This window comes from Scyliorhinus torazame, chromosome 6 (genome assembly GCF_047496885.1).
Source record: "Scyliorhinus torazame isolate Kashiwa2021f chromosome 6, sScyTor2.1, whole genome shotgun sequence".
Classification (NCBI taxonomy): domain Eukaryota; kingdom Metazoa; phylum Chordata; class Chondrichthyes; order Carcharhiniformes; family Scyliorhinidae; genus Scyliorhinus; species Scyliorhinus torazame.
In genome coordinates this window covers 46,253,066-46,270,523 of record NC_092712.1, presented here as the reverse complement: position 1 = coordinate 46,270,523, position 17,458 = coordinate 46,253,066, and the positions used below count along the sequence as shown (strand labels likewise).

Below are 17,458 nucleotides of genomic sequence, written 5' to 3'. Positions count from 1 at the left end.
AAGATGAGTCTGTAACGTGGGAACAGCAGGGCAGGTTGTGGAGAACAACTGGGGAAAATGGAATACATTTGCATTGATGGATATCTGGGGCGAGATTCTCCGACCCCCGCCGGGTCAGAGAATCGCCGGGGGCTGGCGTGAATCCTACTCCCGCCGGTTGCCAAATTCTCCGACACCGGATATTCGGCGGGGGCGGGAATCACGCCGCGCCGGTTGGCGGGCCCCCCTCCCCGCGATTCTCCGGCCCGGATGGGCCGAAATCCCGCCGCTAAAATGCCTGTCCCGTCGGCGTAGATTAAACCACCTACCTTACCGGCGGGACAAGGCGACGCGGGCGGGCGGGGCGATCTGGCCCTGGGGGGTGGCCTGGCCCGCAATCGGGGCCCACCGATCCGCGGACGGGCCTGTGCCGTGGGGGCACTCTTTCCCTTCTGCCTTCGCCACGGTCTCCACCATGGCGGAGGCGGAAGAGACTCCCTCCATTGCGCATGCGCGGGAATGCCGTCAGCGGCCGCTAACGCTCCCGTGCATGCGCCGCCCGGAAATGTAATTTCCGCGGCAGCTGGCGGGGCACCAAAGGCCTTTTCCGCCAGCTGGCGGGGCGGAAATTCGTCCGGCGCGGGCCTAGCCCCTTAAGGTTGGGGCTCGGCCTCCAAAGATGCACCGTTTTGGGCGCCAGTCGGTGGACATCGAGCCAATACCGGAGAATTTCACCCATGGTGTCTGTCATGTTTTTGCTAACATGCTAATAAATAAAGTTGGAGGAATAATTATATTTATTGATAATATGGAATAATGAATATCTGAGTGTAGAATATTAACAATAGTATGCATCTTGCAGCACCTTTTAGCATAAAGGTATCACTGAGACTTGATTGAATAAAATTGATATTTTGCAAATGGAGGAGATAACAGAAAGGGGATGCCCTAAAGCTTTGTTGAAGTAGATTTTGAGGAGGAGAGCTGGAAATATTGCAGAGAAGTGGTATGAAGTGGAGGCATGGTGACACAGCTCCAGGGATCCGGGTTCAATTTCTGCCTTGAGTGACTGTGTGAAGTTTGCACTTTCTCCCCGTGTCTGCTTGGGTTTCCTCTGGGAGCTCCGGTTTCCTCCCACAGTCCAAAGATGTGCTGGTTAGGTTGATTGGCCATGCTAAGTTGCCCTTTAGTGTCCAAAGATGTGCAGGTTAATTGGGGTTGCGGGGATAGGGTGGTCTTACAGAGAGTCGGTGCTGACTCGATGGACCGTATGGCCTCCTGCGCTGTATGAATTCTGTGAAATACAGTGCCTTTCAGCAGAATCTGGACAAGATATTAGCTCTAAAATGAACTTTGTAAGACCATCGGTATTTATCATACAGATATAAAAAGGCTCCTGCAAAATTAGTTATTTCACTTATGCACGTATAGCATCTCTAATTGCCAGGTTATTAAAAACTTCCAAGAAGCTTACTGGAGTTTACACTAGATATATTTCTCAACATTCAGTTCTTGACACTTGCACTTCTTTAATTGCATCGGATAAAACAATATTTTGATTGCTACAGCAATGGAAATATTCTTAACACAATACTAAGGATTTTGCTTCAACTTCCATATTAACAATGTATGTTATTCAGGTTACATAAATCTGATCATTTTACATTTTGTCTTGCATCAAAACAGCAAATACGCCAGAAGAGTAAACAGCAAGCCAAGATTGAAGCTACACAGAAACTGGAACAGGTGAAGCATGAGCAGCAACAACAGCAGCAACAGTTTGGGTCCCAACACTCGTCTGCAGGGGAGGATTCCAACAGTCCGAAAACAAATGAACAGGACAGTGGACACTTGTCTCCCCTACACTTGCCCAAAGAAGAGTTTACGAGGCCCCAAGGTCTTGACACTTCTGTGTCGACGTCGTCCGATGATGTCTTTCTAAGACCTCAGGCTCCTCCACCCACCCAGGCCAGGATACCACTGCAGGATCCATTCACACAGCCCCAGACCTCACAACCACAGTCACCACAGTTTTCTCCAACTGCTAACGTATCAAGGCCATCATCTCCTTGGGATCCATATGCTAAAATGGTAGGAACACCAAGACCACCGCCTGTTGTTCGAAGAAATTCAGTGTCTTCTTTAGATTCCTGTGTTGTTTCTCAAAGTGTAACGAGGCCATCCCCAGCTACTGAACAGATCGAGAGAAATAGGCCTTCTTTAGCTGATGAGTCTTTTGGGGCACCATCACCAGTTGGCAATGATCCTTATGCAAAGGCACCCGATACACCTAGACCCTCCTTGACAATATCAACAGATCATTTTTCAAAACCATTAGGATTGCCAAGACCACCTATGAATCCTGATCCATCAGGGAATATGTCAGTAAATGCAAATGATCCCTTTACTAAACCTGCACTTAGACCTGATATGTTTCCAAGACATCAGGTGCCACATAATCGACTGGGACCTCTTGATCTGTATTCAAGATCACAACCTGTACCGAGTCCAACAGGTGTTGGTGGAGGTGGACCTTTGTTTAAGACACCAATGCCACCACTTCAATCACCTCAAGATCCCTATGCATCTATGCCTTTAACCCCAAGACGTTTTCCTGTTGATCCATATGAAAGAACTGTGTTGACCTCCAGACCTATGGATAACTTTCCACAAAGCCCAGTGCAGGCACAGGCAATTGAGCCTTATGCACAGCAACCACATACACCTCGTCCTGTGAATGAGCCATTTTCACACAGTCAGAGAATTCCCCGGCAGACCCAGAGTGACATGTTTGTTCAACAAGGACCAATGTCAAGACGCTCTCCTCAGGATCCTTATTCCCAGCCGCCTGGCACCCCTCGCCCTACAGTTGACCCTTATTCCCAGCCTCCTGGGACCCCTCGACCTACAGTTGACCCTTATTCCCAGCCTCCTGGGACCCCTCGACCGACAGTTGACCCTTATTCCCAGTCTCCTGGCACTCCTCGACCTACAGTTGATCCTTATTCCCAGCCTCCTGGGACCCCTCGGCCTACAGCTGATCCTTATTCCCAGCCGCCTGGGACCCCTCGACCGACAGTTGATCCTTATTCCCAGCTGCCTGGTACCTCTCGGCCTACAGTTGATACTTATTCACTGCCTCCTGGGACCACTCGACCTACAGTTGATCCTTATTCCCAGCCGCCTGGCACCCCTCGGCCTACAGTTGATCCTTATTCCCAGCCTCCTGGGACCCCTCGGCCTACAGTTGATCCTTATTCCCAGCCGCCTGGGACCCCTCGGCCGACAGTTGATCCTTATTCCCAGCCTCCTGGCACTCCTCGACCTACAGTTGATCCTTATTCCCAGCCGCCTGGCACCCCTCGGCCTATAGTTGATCCTTATTCCCAGCCGCCTGGCACCCCTCGGCCCACAATTGATCCTTATTCCCAGCCTCCTGGGACTCCTCGGCCTACAGTTGATCCTTATTCCCAGCCTCCTGGCACTCCTCGACCTACAGTTGATCCTTATTCCCAGACACCTGGCACCCCTCGGCCTATAGTTGATCCTTATTCCCAGCCGCCTAGCACCCCTCGGCCTACAGTTGATCCTTATTCCCAGCCTCCTGGGACCCCTCGGCCTACAGTTGATCCTTATTCCCAGCCTCCTGGGACCCCTCGGCCTGCAGTTGATCCTTATTCCCAGCCACCTGGCACCCCTCGGCCTATAGTTGATCCTTATTCACAGCCTCCTGGGACCCCTCGGCCTACAGTTGATCCTTATTCCCAGCCTCCTGGGACCCCTCGACCTACAGTTGATCCTTATTCACAGCCTCCTGGGACCCCTCGGCCTACAGTTGATCCTTATTCACAGCAGCCACTTACTCCAAGACCCTCTCCACAACAAACAGATCCATATTCCCAGCCCCCTGGTACACCAAGGCCTTTAACTGTAAATCGTTTTGTGCAATCAGCAATTAATCAGAGATATTCGGATCCATACGCACACCCTCCTGTAACACCAAGACCAGTTGTTTCTGATCCCTTTGCACAACCTCCTCAGTCTCCACGTCCAGTTACTTCAGACCGGCAAGCATTGACGAGACCAAGTCTTTTGGCAAATCAGGATCTATTTGTGCAACCACCTCACAATAGAGTTCCAAACTTAAAAGATACATTTGTGCGACCAGCTGATGTGCGTTGTCGAGTTTCTCAGGGTTCCAGACAAGCTGGAATGTCGGATGATGCTTTTTCATCCCATGCAGTCAGATCACCTGCAGACACATTTGGATACATGGTACAAGAGCTGTATGATCAGCCACCAAGGACTCCAAGACCTCAAACTAATGATACATTTGCGCCAGGGAGACTTAATCATGTTGTTACTGACCAACAAGGACCTGCATCAGAATCCACGAATTTCAGCACTTCCATAGGATCACCCATGAATTCACATGTGCAACAGTTTCATACCGTACCTCCAACACTAGACCAAGGCCAATCTGTGTTGACATCTGAAGCACAGAATAACATAAGCACAGGTCATATGGATGCGGAAGAAAAGCAAAGACAGGTAAATCTAATTGCCTACTTTGAACTAGTTTTAATAATTTTGTGGTAAATTGGTAGAGATTATATATTAGTCAAAGTGCAGCTGTAAATAACTGCTTCAGTTGGAATGCAGACTGTAAATTGAAATGGAAGAAAATCAGAGTAAAGATTATTTTGCATCTAATTACACTGAAGGGTTCGATTTTTGAAGCCGCCCTAAATTATCGTGGCGAATACAATTGCGCAGACGTGGAAAGGCAATTGTAATGAACTGGCTGGTCCCAAAATGTGCACCACTTTTCACCTCATGGCATGCTCATCATACCTCTCAAAATGTTGCCACATAATTTTTCATTCAAAAGGAAAATAAATATATATTTTATATTCATGCTTGTGCAAAGCCGAGCCATTTCGCAGAAAGCTTTACTCGAAAGTTAGGAGTCCTTGATTCTAGAAATCTGTTTAATTCATAGCAGGAGACTTGCTGCCAAAGCAATTCAGATCAGCACCTTCTACAAGAACCAGCTGAGGAAAATGCCATTAAACAATGAGATTAATAATTAGGCAGAAGAATAAAAGAATCAGAACAAATGTCCGAGAACTACTGGAGTTCGGCCATCCGTTTTCCTTGATTCAGCATAATACCAAGTATTTAGATCAGTAGAGTTGATCAGGATACCAACGTTTTAGATTGATGACCTGTGAGAAAAGTTATTTTAGGTCATCAAACTGAAATATTAACTCTGTTTCTCCCTCAATAGGTGCAGCCAGACCTGCTGAATATTTCCAGCATTTCTTTTGTTTCTATTTCATTTTTTCAACTTGTAGTATTTTAATTTTGGATTAGAAAAATGTGACTTGACTCAATCTCAAGCAAAGCCAGAATTGATGATATGTTGGTCAGTGACAGACCAGCTGCTGCGCCTGTATTTAGCATTCTGTTTAAACCTGAAAAGGTCTTCATAACACCAGTAATAAAAGTGCAGAAGAACCATTTCTCTGGATGAATAATTGGAATGTTGTACTCTGGCCAGGAAGTTGAGAGCAAAGTTAACCGGCACTTGGTAAACCAAGATTATTGGAAGATGCTTTAGAAATTGGGAATTTCTCACATGCCTTAATATTGCAGTATGATTTCCCATTGACTTCCTGTGCTCGCAGAAACCACCAGGATCATATTTCTTAAATAAATGTCCTTGACTTTGGTTATGCTGCTTTGATACTCTCTAATAAAACAAAATTGAACACCAATTTAATATTTGGGAAATGATTCGATACATCATTCGAATCTGTTTTAGGAAATAGGCTTACCTATTTGATTTTGGGCATGATGGTAGATTGATTCATTTTCCATGAGCCATTTCTGTATCATGTTACTTTTATACAGGTTTCTATAAACAGGTTTGTACTTTTAAATGTTCAGCAGTAGGAGAACAGTAAAACATGATCTTAATGCCTGAAATAAGATAAATTGGTAGAGATTATATATTAGTCAAAGTGTAATGAGGCAGGATTGATTAATGATCTCATAGTTCGGGATCCTCTTGGAAGGAGCGACCACAATATGGTGGAATTTAAAATACAGTTGGAGGATGACAAGGTAAAATTGCACTTAAACAAAAGCGATTACAATGGGATGAGAGAAGAACTAGTTAAGGTAGACTGGGAGCAAAGACTTCATGGTGAAGCAGTTGAGGAACAGTGGAGAACCTTCCGAGCGATCTTTCACAGTGTTCAGAAAAGGTTCATACCGACAAAAATGAAAGACGGTAGAAAGGGGAAAAATCGACCGTGGATATCTAAGGAGGTGAGGGAGAGTATCAAATTGAAGGAAAAAACATACAAAGTGGCAAAAATTAGTGGGACACTAGAGGACTGGGAAGTCTTTCGGGGACAACAGAAAGTTACTAAAAAAGCCATAAAGAAGAGTAAGGTAGACTATGAAAGTAAACTGGCTCAGAACATAAAAGCAGATAGTAAAAGCTTCTACAAATATATAAGACAAAAAAGAGTGGCTAAGGTAAATATTGGTCCTTTGGAAGATGAGAAGGGAGATTTAATAATAGGAGACGGGGAAATGGCTGAGGAGCTGAACAGGTTTTTTGGGTCAATCTTCACAGTGGAGGACACAAATAACATGCCAGTGACTGATGGAAATAAGGATATGATAGGTGAGGACCTTGAGATGATTGTAATCACTAAGGAGGCAGTATTGGGCAAGCTAATGGGGCTAAAGGTAGACAAGTCTCCTGGCCCTGATGGGATGCATCCCAGAGTGTTAAGAGAGATGGCTATGGAAATTGTAAACGCACTAGTGATAATTTATCAAAATTCACTAGACTCTGGGGTGGTCCCAGAGGATTGGAAAGTAGCAAACGTGACACCACTGTTTAAAAAAGGAGGTCGGCAGAAAGCGGGTACTTATAGGCCGGTAAGCTTAACTTCGGTGGTAGGGAAAATGCTGGAATCTATCATTAAGGAGGAAATAGCGGGGCACCTGGAGGGAAATTGTCCCATTGGGCAGACGCAGCATGGGTTCACAAAGGGTAGGTCGTGTCTGACTAATTTGGTAGAATTTTATGAGGACGTTACCAGTGCAGTAGATAACGGGGAGCCAATGGATGTGGTATATCTGGATTTCCAGAAAGCTTTTGACAAGGTGCCACACAAAAGATTGCTGCATAAACTAAAGATGCATGGCATTGAGGGTAAAGTGGTAGCATGGGTAGAGGATTGGTTAACTAACAGAAAGCAGAGAGTGGGGATAAATGGGTATTTCTCTGATTGGCAACCTGTAACTAGTGGGGTCCCTCAAGGATCAGTGTTGGGCCCGCAGTTGTTCACAATTTACATAGATGATTTGGAGTTGGGGACCAAGTGCAATGTGTCATAGTTTGCAGACGACACTAAGATGAGTGGTAAAACAAAAAGGGCAGAGGATACCGGAAGTCTGCAGAAGGATTTGGATAGGTTAGGTGAATGGGCTAGGGTCTGGCAGATGGAATTCAATGTTGCCAAGTGTGAGGCTATCCATTTTGGGAGGAATAACAGCAGAATGGATTATTATTTAAACGGTAAGATGTTAAAACATGCTGCTGTGCAGAGGGACCTGGGTGTGCTGGTGCACGAGTCGCAAAATGTTGGTGTGCAGGTGCAACAGGTGATTAAGAAGGCTAATCGTGTTTTGTCTTTCATTGCTAGAGGGATGGAGTTCAAGACTAGTGAGGTTATGCTGCAATTGTATAGGGTGTTGGTGAGGCCGCATCTGGAGTATTGTGTTCAGTTTTGGTCTCCTTACCTGAGAAAGGACATATTGGCACTGGAGGGAGTGCAGAGGAGATTCACTAGGTTGATCCCAGAGTTGAGGGGATTAGATTATGACGAGAGGTTGAGTAGACTGGGACTGTATTCATTGGAGTTTAGAAGGATGCGGGGGGAACTTATTGAGACATATAAAATCATGAAGGGAATAGATAGGATAGATGCGGGCAGGTTGTTTCCACTGGTCGGGGAAAGCAGAACTAGGGGGCATAGCCTCAAAATAAGGAGAGGTAGATTTAGGACGGAGTGTAGGAGGAACTTCTTCACCCAAAGGGTTGTGAATCTCTGGAATTCCTTGCCCAGTGAAGTAGTTGAGGCTCCTTCCTTAAACGTTTTTAAGAAAAAGATAGATGCCTTTCTAAAGAATAAAGGGATTCGGAGATATGGTGTATGGGCCGGAGAGTGGAGCTGAGTCCACAAAGATCAGCCATGATCTCATTAAATGGCGGAGCAGGCACGAGGGGCCAGATGGCCTACTCCTGTTCCTAGTTCTTATGTTCTTAAATTAATTGTTTGTATCCATAGTAAAACTGTATGTAAATGTGAATTCTTTCAATTTTTTAGAGGCTCCGATTACGTGAACTGATTCTTCGTCAGCAGCAGCAGAAGATTGCAGTCCGTCAGGAAAAAGGCCTGCAAGAGCAAGCAATGGCATCTGCAGCAACACCACTTAGGCACTGGCCACAGGAGGATTTAAAACGTCAAAATGAACTGTTTGGCAGACCACCTCCCCCTTACCCTGGTATCGTGAGACTCCCTCGTGTTTCTCAAGCTGGCCAAAGATTTTCAGGCCTTTTCGTAAATGAACCGCGTGGTCGTTTTATAACTGACGGTCAATTTAACAGACCACAATTTTCTGGCGATGTTCCAAGGATGGTTATGAGACCCCAAGGTCCAAGGTAAATATTATAACAAAAACGTGAAACTTTGCAGATTTCAGTCAGATTATCTTTATCTTTTTTTGACATGTTAAATTGATTTAAAAAACTTGGATTTTAAGCTGGCAGCTATGAGACAAACTTTAAAAAGTGTTGGAGTAAATGTGGAGCTTTGAAAATGCCTCAATGTAGCAGCAGGAGTAGACCATTATGATGACGGCTGATCATCAACTCAGTAACCTGTTCCCGCTTTCCTCCCATATCCTTTGATCCCTTTAGCCGCAAAAGCTAGTCTAACTCCTTCTTGAAAACGTACAATGTTTTGACTTAAATGCTTTTTGTGGCAGTGAATTCCACAGGCTCACCACTCTCTGGGTGACAAAATTTCTCCTCATCTCAGTCCTAAATGTTTTACCCCATATCCTTCGACTGTGACCTCTGGTTCTGGATTGCTCACCATCAGAAACTTCCTTCTTGCATCAACCCTGTCTAGTTCGGTTAGAATTTTAGATGTTTCTATTCTATACTCAAGCAATTATAATCCCAACCGACTCAATCTCTCGTTATACGTCAGTCCTGTCATCAGTCTTGTAAATCCTTACTGAACTCCCTCTATAGCAAGAACATCCTTCCTCAGATAAGGTGACCAAAATTGCACACAATATTCCAGGTGTGGTTTCACTAAGGCGTGCAGACTCCCCACAGCCAGTGACCCAAGCGGGAATCGAACCTGGCACTGTGAAGCCATAGTGCTAACCATATGCTACCATGCTGCCCACATATAATCTACCTTCCTGTTTTTGCTACCAAAGTGGATAACCTCTCATTTATCCACAAAATACTGCATCTACCATGCATTTGCCCACTCACTTGTCCAAATAATACTGAAACATCTCTGCATCCTCCTCACAGCTCATCCCCTCCCCATCCAGCTTTGTAATTTGTAAATTTGTAGGTATTACATTTAGTTCCCTCATCTAAATCATTAATATATATTGTGAATAGCTGGGGTCCTAGCAATAATCCCTGCAGTACTGCACTAGTCATTGTCTGCCATTCAGAAAACGACCCGCTGTTGCTACTCTTTGTTTCCTGTCTGGCAACCGATTTTCTGTTCATCTCAATACACTTACCCTCAATCCCACGCGCTTTAATTTTACACGCTAATCTCTTATGTGGGACTTTGTCAAAAGCCTTCTGAAAGTCCAAATAAACTGGCTCCCTCTCGTCAACTCTACTAGTTATATCCTCGAAAAATTCCAGTAGATTTGTCGAGCATGATTTCCCCTTCATAAATCCATGCTAAATCGTCCGATCTTGCCAAGGACTTTCCAAATGCTCTACTATTAAATCTTCTATAATGGATTCTTTTCCCACTGCCAACATCAGGCTGACTGGTCTATAATTACCTGTTTTCTCTCACCTTTTGAAATAGTGGGGTTACATTAGCTACCCTCTAAATTTGCATACTATATCCTTCTTTCTTCTAGGAACACTTTTGCAGGAAATGGGCCGAGACCGTTTGCAAATCAGGAACACTTCCTTGGACAACATCAGATGCAGGCGCATGTTCCCAGCCTTCCACAGCAGCTAAGGAGATCGCTATCCGTGGACTTTACCCGATCTTTAAATATCCCACAGGTGAACAATGGAGTAATTATCCCTCAACATTTTCCTCCTCGAGGTATGCAAATGCAACAGCACAATATTTTGGGTCAACCATTCATAGAACTACGGCATAGGATACCAGAAAATAGGCCACGGCTTCCTTTTGCATCATTGGTGCCTTCTACAAGTGGTTTAGATCCAGGTAGCCAGCAACAAAGACCTGGGGGGATTACTATACCAGGGCAGGGTACTTTCTCTCTAAGTCAAGGACCAAAGCCATTGGATTCTATGTCAAATCAACAGCAAGGCATCCATAACCAAATGGAAAATTGTAATAATTTAGATCATGTTAATCAGCACCACCAGCAGCAGATGCATATAAATCATCCAGCCATGCCCCTTTCACGTTCTTTGAGCAATCCACCTGCCAGTGAGGCTTTTTCATCAACGATATCCTTGTCTACACGTGCATCCATTCAAGGAGACAGTATGGTAGAAAAACTTGATTCTGATGAGCCATCAGTGAAAGATATTGATGTTAAAGACCTTGATGGAGTGAGAGACCTAGAAGTTAAAGACTTGGATGATGAAGATTTGGAAAACTTAAATTTGGATCCAGTAGATGGAAAAGGTGATCCTGATTTAGATAATTTAGACAATATAGAAACAAATGACCCACATTTGGATGATCTCTTAAAATCAGGGGAGTTTGACCTTATTGCTTATACCGACCCTGAACTTGATCTGGCTGACAAAAAGGACATGTTTAATGAAGAATTGGAGCTTAATGATCCGATCGATGATGAATTGGATGAACAGAGCAAAACTGAAGAAGAAACAAAATGTGGCCAGGTAGGCAAAGCAGGAGAACCATCTGATCTCTGCCCTGAGAAAGAAAAAACTACAAAACCAAGCGAAGGAACATTTGAAAGTGGTCCTAAAGATACAATGGATTCTGTAAAATCTGAAACTGGTACCAACAACTGTAATCACAATGCTCCTTACGGTGTGGGTACAGCGGACACTGAGACAGAAGATACGATAACAGATCGTACACCCGCTTGTAACTCTTGCATTGGTGGAGAACTGGAGATGGCAAAGAAAGAGGAAAGAGTTGACTGTAACCAAGAAACTAACGGGGCTAGCCCAGGTTTCAGTGAGTCTCAATCCTCTACCCACACATCTGTTTCTATAGGAAGTAATTCATGTAGTCTAACTAGTTCTACTCCAGTCCTTTCAAGTTTGTTAACTGAGAAGCCAACCAGTTCTGGACTTTCATCGTTGGGTTCACCAACCCAGATTGTGCCATCACCTCAATCACATCCGAATATAGGTATCCCCCAATCTCCTAACATGGCCATCTCCCCAGGGCAAATGTCTGAGAACGCAATAAATCAAAATTTGCAGATAGGGCAACGGTTAAACCGTAGCTTCACACAAGGCCCTTCAGCAAGCCAGACCTTTTTCCAAGTGCAACCACCTAGCCAGAATTACGCAGCAGGCCAACAACCAAATCAAAATGTGGTTATCACAAATCAACCAGGTCCCAGTAATCTATCCAACACACAACAAATCGTACTTCCTCAGACAATGGGTCTTCAGGCTCAGCGGGAGAGACCCCTCCTTTTGGAAGAGCAACCCCTCCTTTTACAGGACCTTTTGGAACAGGAAAGGCAGGAGCAGCAACAACAGCGACAAATGCAGGCTATGATACGTCATCGCTCCACTGATTCCTTCTTCCCTAACATTGGTGAGTTTATCTTGACTATCTTTTGTTGTGATCAAAACCAGAAATTAATGCCATGAATGAAGGATTTAATAATACATTAATGCTTTGAAACATTTAAATATAAACAGTGATCTGATATTTATTTTGCTGCTTTGAGTCAGTGTGAGAAAGAAAATCTTTGTCAAATTATCGGATATTTGTTGGATGAATACCTGTTGCCGACTGGTTTTCTTTTTTTAAATTCATTTACTGGATGTGGGCATCTCTGGTTAGGCCAGCATTTATTGCCCAACCCTAGTTGCCCTTCAGAAGGTGGTGGCGCGTTGCTTTCTGGAACTGCTGCAGTCCCTGAGGTGCAGGTACACGCATAGTGCTGTTAGGAAGACAGTTCCAGGATTTTGTCCCAACAACAGTGAAGGAACGGCGATATATTTCCAAGTCGGGGTGGTGAATGACTTGGAGGGGTGGTGGGGTTCCCAGGTATCTGCTGCTCTTGTCTTTCCAGATGTTAGTGGTCGTGAATTTGGAAGGTGCTGCCTAAAGAACCTTGGCGAGTTACTGTAGTTCATCTTGTAGATGGTACACATGGCTGCCACTGTTCGTTGGTGGTGGAGGGATTGAATGTTTGTGGAAGGGGTAGGAATCAAGGAGGCTGCTTTGTCCTGGATAGTATTGAGCTTCTTGAGAGTTGTTGGAGCTGCACTGATCCAGGCAAGCAGAAAGTATTCCATTACACTCCTGACCTGTGCCTTGTAGATGGTGGATAGGCTTTGAGGGGTCAGGAGGTGAGTTCCTTACGTAGGAATCCTAGCCTTTTGACCTGCTCTGGTAGCTACTGTATTTATAAGGCTAGTTCAGTTTCTGATCAGTGGTACCCCCCCCCCCCCCCCCCAAAGGATATTGATTGTGGGGGGATTCAGCGATGGTAATGCCATTGAATGTCATGGGGCAATGGTTAGATCCTCTCTTGTAGGAAATAGTCATTGCTTGACAGTTGTGTGTCACGAAGGTAACTGCCCAAGCCTGGATATTGTCTAGGTCTTGCTGCATTTGGACATGGACTGCTTCATTATCTGAGGAGTCGCGAACGGTGCTGATCATTGTGCAATTATCTGCGAACATCCCCACTTCTGACCTTATGATGGAAGGAAGGTCATTGATGAAGCAGCTGAAGATGGTTGGGCCTACGACACTACCCTGAGGAACTCTTGCAGTGATGCTCTGGAGCTGAGGCGATTGACCTCAACCACCACGACCATCTTCCTTTGTGCCAGGTATGACTCCAACCAGCGGAGAGTTTTCCCCTGATGCCCATTGACTCCAGTTTTGTTAGGTCTCCTTGATGCCATACTCGGTCAAATGCTGCTTTGATTGGTAAGATTTTAACGTCTGTTATTAAAGATGAGATCGCGAAGCACTTGGAAGTGCATGGTAAAGTAGTACTGAGTCAGCACGGCTTTGTCAAAGTGAGGTCGTGTTTGACAAATTTGTTAGAGTTCTTTGAGGAGGTAACAAGGAAGTTAAGACAAAGGAGAACCAGTGGACGTGATTTATTAAGATTTTCAGAAGGCCTTTGACAAGGTGCCGCATAGGAAACTGTTAAAAAAGTTAAGAGTTCATGGTGTTCAGGGTAAGACCCTGGCATGGATAGAGGATTGGCTGACTGGCAGAAGGCAGAGAGTGGGGATAAAGGCGTCTTTTTCAGGATGGCAGCCTGTGACTAGTGGTGTGCCTCAGTGGTCTGTGTTGGGACCACAACTTTTTACAATATACATTAATGATCTGGAAGAAGGTACTGAAGGCACTGTTGCTAAGTTTGCAGGTGATATAAAGATCTGTAGAGGGACAGGTAGTATTGAGGATGCAAGGGGTCTGCAGAAGGACTTGGACAAGCTAGGAGATTGGGTAAAGAAGTGGAAAATGAAATGCAATGTGGAAAAGTGTGAGGTTATGCACTTTGGAAGGAGGAATTTAGGCATAGACTATTTTCTAAATGGAGAAATGCTTCGGAAAGCAGAAGCACAGAGGGTCTTGGGAGTCCTTGTTCACAATTCTTTTAAGATTAATGTGCAGGTTCAGTCGGCAGTTAAGAAGGCAATGAAATGTTAGCATTCATGTCAAGAGGGCTAGAATACAAGACCAGGGATGTACTTCTGAGGCTGTATAAGGCTCTGGTCAGACCCCATTTGGAGTATTGTGAGTAGTTTTGGGCCCTGTATCTCAGGAAGGATGTGCTGGCCTTGGAGACGGTTCAGAGGAGGTTCACAAGAATGATCCCTAAAATGAAGAACTTGTCGTATGAGGAACGGTTGAGGACTCTGGGTCTGTACTCGTTGGAGTTTAGAAGGATGAGAAGGGACCTTATTGAAACTTACAAGATACTGTGAGGCCTGGATAGAGTGGATGTGGAGAGGATGTTTCCACTTGTAGGAAAAATTAGAACCAGAGGACCCCATCTCAGACTAAAGGGACGATCCTTTAGAACAGAGATGAGGAGGAATTTCGTCAGCCAGAGGGTGGTGAATCTGTGGAACTCTTTGCCGCAGAGGGCTGTGGAGGCCAATTCACTGAGTGTCTTTAAGACAGAGATAGATAGGTTCTTGATTAATAAGGGGATCAAGGGTTATGGGTAGAAGGCAGGAGAATGGGGATGAGAAAATATCAGCCATGATTGAATGGCAGAGCAGACTCGATGGGCCAAGTGGCCTAATTCTGCTCCTATGTCTTATAGTCTTATGTCAAAGGCAGCATTTGTGCATGCAATGAAGTTACTTTCATGTTTTCTTGTTATATTAGTGTTTGGTGGTGTTACTGGGTTATGGTGATTAGGTGGGGTTACTGGGTTGTGGAGATAGGGTGGAGGTGTGGACCTTGGGTAGGATGCTCTTGCCAAGTGCCGGTGCAGACTTGATGGGCCGAATGGCCTCCTTCTGCACTGTAAATTCTATGTAATGTGTAATGTCCCTTGTGAATCTAGCAGTGTTTTTTTAATCAAAGTTGTTGTGAAAATGCAAAGTGATTTAACGTCATGAACCGTACGGAAAATAATCAGAAGGGCCAATTGAATCCTGGCCTTTATACCAAGAGGGTAGAAGTCATACTTCAGTTGTACAGTTTTGGTTAGACCACACCTGGAGTACTATGAGTAGTTCTGTGCCCCACACCTCAGGATAGATCTATTGGCTTTAAAGTTTAAAACTTTAGGGTTTTATTTAATATCCTTAATACTGTGTGGCATTACCTTATGTGATATGTGCATCTGTACCCCCAGTCCCTGCTGTTGCTCTACCTATTTTGTTTTCCAATATTTTTGAGTTTCATTTTCAGTAGTTGGTTTAACATTTTGATGTCCTGAATCAGATCCAACGATGCTACAAGATGGGGAGGCAGTTAATATGGTAGCAAAGTGCAAAACCCATGGAAGCTTTAGATCTGCAATGCCATTAGATCAATGCAGGTTTTCACTTTGAACAATGGCTTTGTATTGTGAAATCTGCCTTCCAGTATTTGGTGCTCATTTGAGGTAAATGTGCCTTAACGCTGCATATACTGGAACTGAAGACCAGCTTTGCTGTGTGCAGCTGAATGCTGACTATGTAGCACATTTACTCACTGAGCAATCAAAAATCATTTGCACGGTCAGCATTGAAGTGTATCGCTACCATGCATGCCATGCTGGGAGAACATTCCATTTTGGAAGTGGAGGGAATTTATGATGCATCAGATACAAATGCTGCTTCTGGCCCCTAAGTCGGGGTGGCATTTACTTTTGATGTTAACACCTAATTATTCTTTTTGGATCCAGTAGACAAGAGCCCTTTGAGATAAAATGAGACTTGTTACTGTATATTGGATTGGATTTGTTTATTGTCACGTGTACCAAGGTACAGTGAAAAGTATTTTTCTGTGAGCAGCTCAACAGATCATTAAATACATGAAAAGAAAAGGAAATAAAAGAAAATACATAATAGGGCAACACAGGTACACAATGTAACTAGATAACACCAGCATCGGATGAAGCATACAGGGGTGTAGTGTTAATCAGGTCAGTCCATAAGAGGGTTGTTTAGGAGTCTGGTAACAGCGGGGAAGTAGCTGTTTTTGAGTCTGTTCGTGCGTGTTCTAAGACTTCTGTATCTCCTGCCCGATGGAAGAAGTTGGAAGAGTGAGTAAGCCAGGTGGGAAGGGTCTTTGATTATGCTGCCCGCTTTCCCCAGGCAGCGTGAGGTGTAGATGGAGTCAATGGATGGAGTCAAGGGACTGGGCTGTGTTCACGACTCTCTGAAGTTTCTTGTGGTCTTGGGCCGAGCTGTTGCCATACCAGGCTGTGATGCAGCCAGGTAGGATGCTTTCTATAGTGCATCTGTAAAAGTTGGTAAGAGTTAATGTGGACATGCCGAATTTCCTTAGTTTCCCGAGGAAGTATAGGCGCTGTTGTGCGTTCTTGGTGGTAGCATCGAAGTGGATGGACCAGGACAGATTTTTGGAGAATTTGAAACTACTAACCATCTCCACCTCAGCCCCGTTGATGCTGACAGGGGTATGTGCAGTACTTTTCTTTCGGAAGTCATTGACCAGCTCTTTAGTTTTGCTAGCATTGAGGATAGATTGTTGTCGCTGCACCACTCCACTAGGTTCTCTATCTCCCTCCTGTATTCTGACTCGTCGTTATTTGAGATCCGGCCCACTATGGTTGTATCGTCAGCAAACTTGTAGATGGAGTTGGAACCACATTTTGCCACGCGGTTGTGTATGTACAGGGAGTATAGTAGGGGGCTAAGTATGCAGCCTTGCGGGGCCCCGGTATTGAGTACCATTGTGGAGGAGGTGTTGTTTATTCATACTGATTGTGGTCTGTGGGTCAGAAAGTCGAGGATCCAGTTGCAGTGAGGAGCCAAGTCCTAGATTTTGGAGCATTGATATGAGCTTGGCTGGGATTATGGTGTTGAAGACGGAGCTGTAGTCAATAAATAGGAGTCTGATGTCGGAGTCCTTCTTGTCGAGATGCTCTAGGTATGAGTGTAGGGCCAGGGAGATGGCATCTGCTGTGGACTGGTTGTGGCAGTATGCAAATTGCAGTGGATCAAGGCGTTCTGGGACTATGAAGGTGATACGCTTCGTGATCAACCTCTCGAAGCACTTCATTGCGACTGAAGTCAGGGTCACCGGATGGTAGTCATTGAGGCACGTTGCCTGGTTTTTCTTTGGCACCAGTACGATGGTGATCTTCTTGAAGCAGGTGGGGACCTCGGAGCGGAGTAGGGACAGATTAAAGATATCCACGAACACATCTGCCAGCTGGTCCGTGCAGGCTCTTCGTGCACGACCAGAGATCCCATCCGGACTGTCGCCTTCTGAGGGTTCACTTTCAGGATAGCCGATCTGACTTCGGAAGCTGTGATGGTGGGTATGGG

General features: G+C 45.0%; 1 protein-coding gene across 7 annotated transcripts in view; it reads left to right on the top strand.

Annotated features, from left to right (window-relative positions):
- kmt2ca (lysine (K)-specific methyltransferase 2Ca) overlaps positions 1-17,458 on the top strand; it is a 684,766-nt gene that overhangs the window by 559,028 nt on the left and 108,280 nt on the right. For all 7 annotated transcript variants that reach the window (XM_072508182.1, XM_072508181.1, XM_072508179.1 and 4 more), the window contains 3 exons: positions 1,666-4,530; positions 8,394-8,728; positions 10,198-12,065. In XM_072508182.1, the coding sequence (XP_072364283.1) occupies positions 1,666-4,530; positions 8,394-8,728; positions 10,198-12,065 (5,068 nt within the window). The remainder of the gene's footprint in view (positions 1-1,665; positions 4,531-8,393; positions 8,729-10,197; positions 12,066-17,458) is intronic.